We start from the raw sequence: 11,870 nt of genomic DNA on the forward strand, positions 1-11,870 counted from the left end.
TCTTTCTAAACCTTTTTTCTTTCCATTTTTATCGTTTCACCTATCCACCCAAAATAGAGTGAAAGATTAATCAACACCAAAAGCAAAGCACTGCTTTATTGACTTTGACGAGCATCATACATTAACGAAACCCATGTCACAATGGAAATGGACGAGTGGCAAGTGGGACGTCATTGACAAGTAAAAGCGTAGTATATACACCTTCACGTATGATTATTAAGTAACATCAATAGCAGTCTAATTACCAGGCCCAAACGATAAATTATCCAATAATTATTAAATATATTATTTTCATCACAATCTTTAAATTACTTTTTAAATGAAAAAATATACACATTAAAACATTTTTTTTTACTTTTACTTTTCTGAGTTGAAAGTGCGAGCGAAAATATAAATTATGGTGTATAAATATCAAAATCTAAAATTATCTCTAGTAATATTAGTATATCTACTGTGATTGTAATTTATAAATAATGAGATGAAATACAAAGGGAAGAAATGTGGTCTACAATATTAATTGTTGTCATATGTCCGAATTATCTAGTTTATCACCTTATTTTGTCGGAAACGATTTAAGGTTGCAAATAGGCATGACGATCAAACTCGTACCCGTGAGTATTCGTCTAACCTCGTCTTGATCTTGATAGGGAATATCCATGTTGATTGGATACGAGTTCGGATTATCTGACTTTTTTAATTGGGATCGGGGACGGGGGTGTCACTACTCGTCTCATATTCATTTTCGTACCGTCTCGATGATAAAATTATTGAAATTTTATTAATAACTTGTTAATGTTTTTATAATTTTTACATGAGTTAAGATTTTTTTTTGATGATTTTTGTAGACAAATATATTGCAAATACAAGTAATGTAGTTAAAAATAGATGTGTAACAATCAATTTTTTTTTAAATAAAATTTTCAATATAACTTTTTATAAAAAAAAACTTTGTTACAAATTTGAAACGGAGACAAGATACTCAACACGGGATGAAATAATAATTTTTATCCCATCAAACATCAATGATAGATACATGTATGTGTTGGAGAATAAGGATGAAGGCTGAGAAGCCGATCTCCATCTCTGCCCCCATCCGTTGCCATGTCTAATGGCATGAAAGAATTTTCTGGTCATAACTTTTCAAACTTTAATTTCCACACCACGTGACAAAAACGCCCGAAAATAATAAAACTACACAGAGTAGTTATTAAATCTTTTTTTCGTTTTATATAAAAGTTACGTTCATAAGTCTCAAGCGGGTACTATGTGTAAAGGTGACGCACAGTACAAATTAGATCCTCTCCACTCATCATTGTAAGAAGAAGCACTCGTATCGAGAAAATAACAAAACTAGTTAATATAAAATATTCAGTTTAATTATATTTAATGAAATTTTTTTAATCATATTTTTTATTAACAAAACTTAAATATAAAATCTTATATAAAAAAATTGAGACCAATTTTACTCGAATTAATAATTTATCGGTTCACAACTAACATGTTAATCGGAAACTAAACATTATGGTTTTGTTTTGCGTAAGTAGTGGGACACGTACGAAATGACCAAACTCAGTTCCCAAACACACAGTTCTAATGAAACTAACAAAAAAGTAATTTGCTGAAAAATTCGCCCTCAACAACCGAAAGAAGCCTCCACCATTCAAATACCATCTATCCCAACTCTACAAAACATAGCACGATCTTATCATCACATCCTCCAAATACAAGTTTACATTGCAAATAAATCAACACCAAACTCGCCCACAATACACACATTTTATTTCTCAGAAGCGTCCACCACACCGAACCTCCCAATTCCTTCACACCCACCATAATAATATCTTTATTGTTCTTTTCTTCTTTGGTACCATAAAAAAAACACACACACACAACAACAACAACAAAAGACCATGTCGGAGTGCGAGCACCACAAGGGGAAGAAGAGGAAGATCTTCCGGCAAGTGTTCTGGTGCATAGTGGTGTTCCTCTTCCTCGTGCTGCTCACAATTCTTTTGATATGGGCAATCCTTAGACCCACCAAACCCACCTTCACCCTCCAAGACGTCACGGTCTACGCCTTCAACGCCACCATACCGAACTTCCTCACTTCGAATTTTCAGGTCACGCTCATCTCGCGCAACCCGAACGACAACATCGGTGTTTACTACGACCGCCTCGAAATCTACGTGATCTACCGGAGCCAGCAGATCACGTACCGAACCGCCATCCCTCCGACCTACCAGGGCCACAATGAGATCAATGTTTGGTCTCCGTTTGTTTATGGTACCAACATCCCCGTCGCGCCGTTCAATTTCCTCCGCCTCAGCCAGGACCAGAGTGACGGTAATGTCCTCGTCACCATCCGAGCCGACGGAAGGGTTCGTTGGAAGGTCGGCGCCTTCATCTCCGGTCGCTACCACTTCTACGTCCGCTGCCCTGCCTTCATCTCCTTTGGCCCCCGCAGCAATGGAATCGTCGTCGGAGAAAACGCCATCAAGTTCCAGATAATCCAGCGGTGCTCCGTTAGTGTCTAAACTTAATCTCCACAAGAGGAATGTCAGTAATACATCTTCTAATACACTCTTAGTGACGGAATTTAGGGATGTACATTATTTTTTCGTCACTAATCCTACTTCACAAGATTAGTAACGAATTTTCAAAAGTTATATATAAAATATTTCGTCACTAAAATTTGTTGAAAATTTTAAAAAATTATGATTGTTTCATATATGATTTTATAATTTTCAATAAATTTAAACTAATGATTAAAATGTGTTAAAAGGAGTGTATTGTAGAGTGTCTTGTTGAAACTTCTTGCATGTTTGTATATTTCTTCTTCTTCTTCCACTGTTGTTATTGTACGTGTAACTTGTGTACGAATTGGTCACTAGATGTTTGTATTTTACGTTTTGCTGTAGAAATGTGAAACAGACGAAAGAGTCTGAGATATAGCAAAACTACAAGATGCAACATGTAGATTAAATGTAATTGAGCTACGATGGCAATAAAATTTCTTGTTTCAATTTGGATAACAAATGAGTTGAGAGTGTGATGAAGCGTCCACACGGTGTCATTATCTTTCGTTTTCTAAATAATATTCTTGTGTTATTCGCGTTTTTGTGGCTTGTTTTCTCTTACTACTCTCCTTTTGGACATTTCTTTATTCCTTGGTTGCTTGTATTATTGTATCGGTGTATGTGTATATTCACAACCCATATTCCATCTCGCTTTCTTTATCTGCACGAATTGGACCACTTTTAGTATTATTTATAATTTGTAATTTATTATTTTTATTTTCTTGAGGTTAGAGATTGAATATTCATTCGGCTGGAGATATACCTACAGAGTTTCAGGTTCCATTTGGTGTATAGTATATGTTATTTAGGATAGAAAAAGTTATGTTGTGTGATATTTGGATGAAAAAAGTGGTAGCATAGGGAAAAGCCTGTTGCAAAAGTTAATCAAATTTTTCTCTAACGAGAACGGATTTAGGGGTAAAGGGTGAATTATTGAAGTGGTTGTGGGTGCCTTTTGGAGGAATATTATTGTGGGCGTGTGTATTGATCGGTCCACACACGACATGGTGGAAGTGGTCCTTTTCACACTCCCTCTCCTACTTTAGCTACTAATAATATCACGAATGAAAGCTTTCCTTCCATTAAGTGTATAAATGAGCTGTCCTTATCTTCATCCATATTCGTTAATTAAATTGAAGTTAAGATGACCCAACTCAAGGACTTTTTTACTTGACTAATGTGATTTCTTTTATAATTTATTTAAATAGAGTAACGTTTAAAAAGTTAAAACTGTTATATAAGTTGTGATTAGAAAATGCCGCTTATTAAATCAAAATCATATTTAATAAATTTGACTTAATTTTTACACGCAAAATATGATTTATGCACTTTTCAAGTATTAAATTAGTTAAATATGACCTACTTAACTTTTTGAAGAATTTTTTTTGAATAAGTTGTATTTAGAAAATATAACGTAGGTCATCATGTTCTCCTAATATGTTGTTACTTTTAATTAAGACTTTCATTAAAGTTTCGTGGGCCTTAAAAAGGAAATTGAACCATTTACATCTTTCTCAATTCATACTCAGCATCATGTGGATCACTTGGAACTAACTATAGATTGTGCAGATCAATATTTTCAAAGCCTAACCGCAAAACAAACTGTAAAATTTTCAGTTTAGGTTCAACTAGTTAGCGATTACATAGGTGTGAGTTTAAATTTCTCTTATGTTATTTTTCTAATTGTTGGACAATCCTTCTTAGAGTGTGTTTGAATAAAGAATTTAAACTATGGAAAGTAATTTATAAGAGAATTTAAATTTTTTTTAATATAAAATTTATTATTTGGATGTTTTTTTATAAAGAATTTAATTTTTTGGAATTTTAAAACAAAATTTTAAACAACTAAAAATGTGAAATTTTAATTTCTTTCTAAAAGGTGAGAAATTAAAACTCTTTTCTTGATAGAAGAACCTTTCAAAACGTTTGTGTATTTTCTTTATAACCTTCATCATTTTTTACACTTCAATGTTTTTGAAATCTCGTTCTCAAACTCGTGACTCTTCCCACATGTTGATGATCCTCTTCTTTAAGAAACACCGTCTGAGTTTGCGAAGCGTCGATCAGGTGCGGGTGTAGGGGGACACGTAGAACTCCACTCGCCAGTCAAGGGAGCCGTCGTCGCTGCCTATCATGCGGTGGAGGTGCTCGCCGGCGCGGAGGGTCTGGGCCATGCCTTGCGTCGTTGATTGAATGCTATGGTCGGGAATGATGGTGTACACCGTCGTGTCCTGGTTCTTCTGCGACTCCCCATGCCGCATCAATATTCTTCTCTTTGGAAACACACCAACCATATATTCTCTTCTCTTTGCATTCATTTTTCTTTCACCCTCATAATTTTAATTTTTTTTTATCCAAACACAAAATTTTGAAAATAAAAGAATTTCAATTGAAGTATTTAAAATTTTTAGAATTTAAAATTTCTCAGAATTTTAAATTTCCTCATCCAAATACACTTTTAAAGAAATCCTTTGACATTTAGGAATTAATTGAGTAACTACAAATTGAGTGAAACTATTTGCGGTTCACGCTAGTAATCCTCTAGGTAGACCTCTACTGACATCCCCAACATGCCATTGGCATCCTGCCTGGCCAATAATATTGGGATTGCCTTTCGATTCTACCATTTTAATCAGCAAAAAAAGTTATAACATTTAAATATGTTACATGTATTGTTTTTATGTCTATTTTGATCGTTAAACCTAAGCTTTTACACATTGCACATTTAACATTGCAGGACAAAAGTTAACACGTCAACCTTTAATACACTTTAATCACCCCAGTTAAACGCGGCCGCATTCTAACTCCAGTTTTAAGTCGTTTAATCCAATTCAACCTTGAAAACACAGTCTATATACTATCTATAAAAGAGAACCCTATGGAAATTCCTAAAATACCCCTGCCTAAGATTGTGACAGCTGTCCATTTCCTTGGTTTTTTTGGTCATTTTATGCTCCTCCAGCTTTGCCTTATTTTTGTGCCACGTTTTATGCCACGTTGAGTGTTTAGCTTTGGCCATTCTATTGGTGAGGTACATGGCTTCTTCTCCAGCATTTCCGATTATTTCGTGCCACAGAGAGATGAGATTTTTCCTCTGTCTTCATCTTAGACGCATGCCATAGAGAGATGAGATTTTTCCTCTGCCTTCATCTCACCACTCTCCAATCTTCCATTCTCCCCTCTTTTCTCCAATTGCGCTGCACCGAATTTCTCGACCTTCACTTCGGTAATTTCCATCTTTTGATTGGTTTTTTTTTTCTCCCTTAATTTCATGCTTGTGTTGTCTTGCGTTTTAATGCTACTAGGTTTCACCGATTTGATTGCCGCTTTCTTCGAGTATTCTTGGGTGTGGTAAAACAACGTTTTTTCTTTCTCGCGTTGAACCCTAATGTTTGCTAATTCGTGTTATTGTTGCTGTTGCGTAGAGGCGTGTTTTGTGAACACCAAATATGAATATGGATCACCACGAGGATACCATTTATCTTTAATTTGCTACTTTGTTTGAAATATGTTATATATATATATATATTATTTTAGGCAGAAAAAAGAAGAAGGAAGAAGAGAAGAGAAAGCCATCTATATCTGCATAGAAGAATTGCATCTGGCACGTGTATTCATTCGAAGTCTTTTGGTTTTTTGTTGTAATGTAGGTTACTGAAGAGCAGTTGGCGGCACTCTTTCTTAACTGTGGCCAGGTAGAAATGGTTACGGTGCGCACGCTTTTCTTCTTAATAATTGTTGACCGTGTTATTGATTGAATCTACTCCACTTTCCTGACTATAGGTTGTTGATTGTCGTGTTTGTGGGGACCCTAATTCTATTCTCCGGTTTGCCTTCATTGAGTTTACAGACGAAGGTAACATGACCGCCAAGTGTATGCATCTTTGTGATTATTATTAACATTTCACTGTATTAACAGTGTTGTGCCTGTAGAAGGTGCAAGGGCTGCTTTGAACCTGTCTGGAACCATGCTTGGATATTACCCGTTGAGAGTGCTACCTTCAAAAACTGCTATTGTCCCTGTTAATCCAACATTTTTGCCCAGGGTAATGTTTCTTCTTTGTTAGAGTTGCCTATTACATTTAAAAGATGATTGACTAGAGTAGCTGATAATGCATCTCTTTGGTCTGACCTATCTAATGGTGCTATATTTCTCAGTCTGAAGATGAAAGGGAGATGTGTTCAAGAACAATTTATTGCACAAATATTGACAAGAAGGTAGTTTTTCCTCCCTCTATCTTCTTTCATTTTGATTTTTGGTTAATTTTTGTTGTTAGGGATTGAGGAACCAAATATGGTTACCGCACCGCTTCGGTGATGTGCTAGAACCAACCACATGCATATGCCCATCACCGACAACATGTTTATTTTGCTTTCCATTTTTGTTTTGCTTTCATTTTCTGATTCACATTTACAATGTTCTGTTTTGTGTCTTATAAGCTGTCGTGGGGAACAAGAGTCGGAGGCAGAGATGCGATAGGCCTCAATTTCTTATGCTTACGTGTTCGTGTAACGCTTTATTGCAATAATCAGAATGTTAATTTTGGGATGCATAACCAACACTCAATTGTTTTCGTTGCTCATGGGTTCTCTATTTTTGGCTAGACAAACGCACATTCTGCGGTGTAGCAACGGGCTTTAGAGTTTAGATTGTGTTGGGTCCATTTAATACTCTGGCATTCACAAACATTCTTAAAAAAACATATGAAGATATATATATATATTCACATTTAAAAAGTATATGTCTTTGCTACTAATTTATGGGGTTGTTAACATTCACGACCTATCTCACTATATGAAAGTTGCGGGTTAAGTCTTTTCTTAATTCATTGTGATTTTAAGTTAATTTCTGTTGTTAGGGATTGAGGGACCAAAAAGCCTAGGTTTGCATACTCTATATGATTGGCGTGCATGCACTATTTATGATGCAATGTTCTATGGAAATTGGATTAAGTGCGTGGATTTGGGCAAAGTTTTTGGTCAGAATCGGGTGTTTGATGAGCTTATGTTTACCTGATTATTTTTATAGCACAGGGTGGAGGGAAAAAAACTGGTCAATACTAAAGGCATGTTACGGGCTGCAAGTATGGTATCAATCTGGCTAAAAGTATGCTGGAACATCACTCGAAAGGGATCCTAGATTCTAACAAACCAAAGAAATTTCTGGAAGATTTTCGAATTGGCAAGCTCATCACAGGTAATATACATAGGTTGCAGGTTTCTAATTAGCATTTTAGGATAACTTTTTTTTCCCATTTTTGATTAATTAAAATAATTCAGATTGATAATTCACATTTTCTGATCATGTTCATTAGGACATTATTGGTTGCATGTTATGTGTTTGATCAAATGTCAAGATGATATTTTTGGGTATATTTTCTTATTTCTTATTGGTATATATTTCCATTTAGGTTGGCAAGATAGAAACAGAGAAAATGCTTATTCAAATGGTTGAAACTGAGTTGGAGAAGAGAAAGCAACAGGGCACATATAAAGGAGGATTTAGGGGGCAGTCCCACTTTTTTGGGTACTCCGTCTATTTTAGATATATCATTCTTAGAGTTGTAAGGTTTGATAATATGATTCGCTATGAGACAGAAAAATATGAAAAGGTCCTATGGTTCTGCTTCAGGATTTACCTTCAAGTTTGAGCTGGATTAAAATTCTTTTGACCATACATTTGCTAATGGCATCTCTATCTTTGGTTAGAATTTGTAGTCACATGTACTCTTTTAAAATATGCAGCTATGAAGGGAGATGTGGCTTGCCAACTAATTTTGATTCTATTTACTGCTATGCATTGGGTTATGGTGCTGCAGCCTTCCTTCAAAGTGGGAAGACTGGTTAATATCATCAGTTTGTGCCAATGCTCCTCACATTATCTTCTAATCATCAAATTAGATATTTCTTCTAGATTGGTTTTAATGATTGATTATGGTTGAAAATGTTTGGTAATACTGGGGCTATCAACTCAATTTTTTGATTTGCTACGATATTTTGATCAAGTTGGTAATTTATGTGCTCCTGTAGAAGAATGGACTGTTGGTGGAACTGCACTCACTTCATTGATGGACGTGGAGAGGAGACATGGTATACACTGTTCAGGATATTTCAAAAAGGGCTGAAAAAACAGTTTTTTTTTTTTTTTGTGCTTATGAGAGAAAAACAAAGTTTAAGGTTGATACCTTTTATACTGTCAATTAAAAATCATTCTAGATATAATTTTAAAAGAAAAATGTACTTTTAAATTCTATACTTTCGATTAAACGTGATCCTTTATGTTAATAAATTTGGTTGTCAAATATTAAAATAATATGTAGTTAGTTTCTAACTAATTATTTATGAAAATAAAAAATATCCAGAATAAAGAATAAATCTACATATTTTTTAAAATTTGACTAAATTCATCTATACTTTTTTATTCATTTTAAAGATATATAGGTTCAAATTGAATATAATTGAATATACAAAGAATTAATGTATATTTTAGCCTCTCATATAACTAAAGTTGAAGAAGGAATACCAAAATGAAAGTTAAGAATTAATTTAACTGCAAAAAAAAAAGTTTTCTCAATAGTGTAAGTATGCTATTGCTGAAAAAAATAGTGCAAGTACTATTATTTTCTTGAAATAATTACCTGAGAAATCTCATGCCTTGCATGGTAATGAACTATGCTACTTTTTTATTTATTTATTATAATTATAATTGAAAGAAGTAGATTGTTCTTATAAGAAATGCCACTTTTTTTGTTCTCTTAATTTAGTCGGTAGCTTCAATTTGGCTATGTTATTTTTAAAAAGTTTAATTAGTTCTCTTACTTTTTAAAATAGGTTTAGTTTGATCCCTTCAATTTAAAATGCTCATTTTGATTATATTTTTTGAAATGAAATAGCTTCTACTTAGTTAGATATATAAATTGCATAAAAAAGCATATTAGATATGTTATATCCTTAATCACACGTCACATATTGAAATTTAAGTTATTCCACTTTAAGTGAAACACTTTTGCAAGAAATCTCAATTACTTTATTAGTAGTAATTAGTAAAAAAATTGAAAGAAATATTATCAGTGGGCAACAGTCAATACCACGATGACGTCATGGCCAAAAAGAAAATCCCATTGGAATGTCTTATGTGAAGCATACAGTTTGTGGATAATGAATACATTAGGATTTTCTTAAAAGTATTTGATTTCTAACATTTATTATTGTGGTTCCTGAGTCTATAATTGATGTTTCCTATACCAATTTTAATACTGAAATTCGCACAGGAAACAAATCATGTCGGTAGTACAATGAAAATTAGAAAATTTTCTTTCTTTCTCTTTTTGTATTTATTTAATTAATTAATTAATTTTGTTATTGTTATTATTATTATTATTATTATTACTATTATCATCATTATTATTATTATCATTATTATTTAGTTATTATTGTTTGTTTCATGTTTTTTCTTCCTTACTGATTTTTTCCTTTTTTTTCCACTTTTTGATTTTCTTCCTTGAAAGGTTCTTTCTTTGTACTTTGTTTTATGCATGTTTATTATTATTATTATTATTATTATTATTATTATTATTTTAAAAAACATTTTTTATGGAAGGTTCAAGCTATTTGAGAGGTACTTCAACTTCAAATTTCATGCTATTGTGCTATGGATTTATGTCTTCTTTCTTCATTCTTATTAATTCGTCTTTCATTTTCTTCTTTACAATTGCAGTCATGCTATTATCATATTTTTTTGTTCGCTTCTCCGATCCCTTCTCTCCATCATGAGTAGGTCAGAACAATCACGGGATTTTAAAACATTAGGATTCCTCTCATTTTTCACTTGAATATTTTTTGGTGGTGAAGTGAATGACAATGAGAAAAATCCCATAGAAATGGCGGTGAGTTCTATTCTTTTGCATTGTCTTTTAAATTTAAGTTGGCGGTGAGTTCTATTCTTTTGCATTGTCTTTTAAATTTAAGTTGGTAAGACAGTGCAGTTAATAGAACATGAACATGGATTTGAAATTGTTAATTTTTCTCTATTATTGCAGGTAATTAGAGGAAATAGCGTGGTCACTATTGAGGTGCTTCAAATTTAAGTATTTAAGTGGAAATTAACAATTGTTAAGTGACCTGCCAAATGTAAATATGGAGTAATTTATATTATAATTGACATACTGTCATATATTTATAAAAAAAACTATTTTACTTATTTGAAATTTCAATTCTCAATTTAATTACACTTTTTTTTTTACTTTTTAACCCTTTTAGTTTTAAACATTTATTTTGTTTATTATGTTTAAGCCTTATGAGATTCATCTTAATATAGTTTGTTAATTTTGTGATCTGAAATAATTGTTTTGCATGAACATCAAGTTTCCTTAATCAAGTGATTCATGCGTATACACAGGTTTCAAATTCGCATAAACATAAACCTTTGAAGCCCCTTAATCAAGTGACTCATACGTATGCACGAGTTTTAAATTCACATGAACATCAACCTTTGAAATTTGGTTAATCAAATGGCTCAAACAATTTGACAATTGATCAACTCTACTATTTACAACTATTTAATATGAATGTTAGTTCTTTTATCTTTTTACAATCTCTTTCTTTTTATTCTTCCATCGAAAATCATTTAGACAAAAGACTCGTGCATGCGCACAGATTACCGACTAGTTATTACATAAAACAAAAAGTTAATTCAGAGGTTAATTTGCTTAATTAACCGACAGACTAGCTAGCCAGCCAGTCCGATCCAGACTACAATATATGTTAAAGATTAAAGGAACCTTCTCTTGAATTGTCAAAAATCACAATCAGCACCGTGTCAATGTGAGGACGACTCACGATGCTCCACATTTGACATACTTATGATATACTCGCCAAGCACATCCAATTCATCTAACCCAGAAACAGGACAAGCGTAATTAATCAATCATAATCTATTGGTTTCTCGACCATGGACTAAAGTCTCTAGTACGCACCTTTTTCAACCTAATATTTATATCTTAGAAGTTAGAAGATGAGATTTTTCTCTTGGCCTTTATGTTTTTTTTTTATGCTGGACTTATATAGTTATATAAGTATCTTTAAATTAAAGATTTCATATAAAATTGATTAACAAAGCAAAGTACATCATATATAATTAAAGTAGCAAATGAACAAGGCTTACGTAAATGGTAACTGAATTTGTAATGTCAAATAAATTTATTATGCTTTTCGTTACCATTTACAAGCTACTTACAACATGAATGCTATTATCTACTCATCTATAAATATATACAGAGGGAATAAGAAATAAGT

General features: G+C 32.9%; 2 protein-coding genes across 2 annotated transcripts; both read left to right on the plus strand.

The window, feature by feature from the left end:
- The first annotated feature begins 1,584 nt into the window (after positions 1 to 1,584).
- LOC114393864 (NDR1/HIN1-like protein 1) lies at positions 1,585 to 3,073 on the plus strand. Its single transcript, XM_028355333.1, has one exon. The coding sequence runs from the start codon at positions 1,911 to 1,913 to the stop codon at positions 2,532 to 2,534; it is 624 nt and encodes a 207-aa protein (XP_028211134.1). The 5' UTR covers positions 1,585 to 1,910; the 3' UTR covers positions 2,535 to 3,073.
- A 2,381-nt stretch (positions 3,074 to 5,454) lies between these two features.
- LOC114376092 (polyadenylate-binding protein-interacting protein 11-like) lies at positions 5,455 to 8,315 on the plus strand. The gene is made up of 8 exons (XM_028334013.1): positions 5,455 to 5,509; positions 5,708 to 5,802; positions 6,227 to 6,271; positions 6,360 to 6,432; positions 6,510 to 6,622; positions 6,735 to 6,794; positions 7,606 to 7,773; positions 7,988 to 8,315. The coding sequence occupies exons 1-7, from the start codon at positions 5,455 to 5,457 to the stop codon at positions 7,714 to 7,716; spliced, it is 552 nt and encodes a 183-aa protein (XP_028189814.1). The 3' UTR covers positions 7,717 to 7,773; positions 7,988 to 8,315.
- Positions 8,316 to 11,870: the final 3,555 nt, after the last annotated feature.

Source organism: Glycine soja, chromosome 2 (genome assembly GCF_004193775.1).
Source record: "Glycine soja cultivar W05 chromosome 2, ASM419377v2, whole genome shotgun sequence".
In the NCBI taxonomy this organism is placed as follows: Eukaryota; Viridiplantae; Streptophyta; class Magnoliopsida; order Fabales; family Fabaceae; genus Glycine; species Glycine soja.

Coding starts and splice junctions, on each gene's coding strand:
- LOC114376092 (XM_028334013.1), top strand. CDS start 5,455: ATGGAAATTCCTAAAATACCCCTGCCTAAGATTGTGACAGCTGTCCAT. Junction 6,433..6,509: donor CATTGAGTTTACAGACGAAG/GTAACATGACCG, acceptor TTGTGCCTGTAG/AAGGTGCAAGGGCTGCTTTG. Junction 6,623..6,734: donor ATCCAACATTTTTGCCCAGG/GTAATGTTTCTT, acceptor TATATTTCTCAG/TCTGAAGATGAAAGGGAGAT.
- LOC114393864 (XM_028355333.1), top strand. CDS start 1,911: ATGTCGGAGTGCGAGCACCACAAGGGGAAGAAGAGGAAGATCTTCCGG.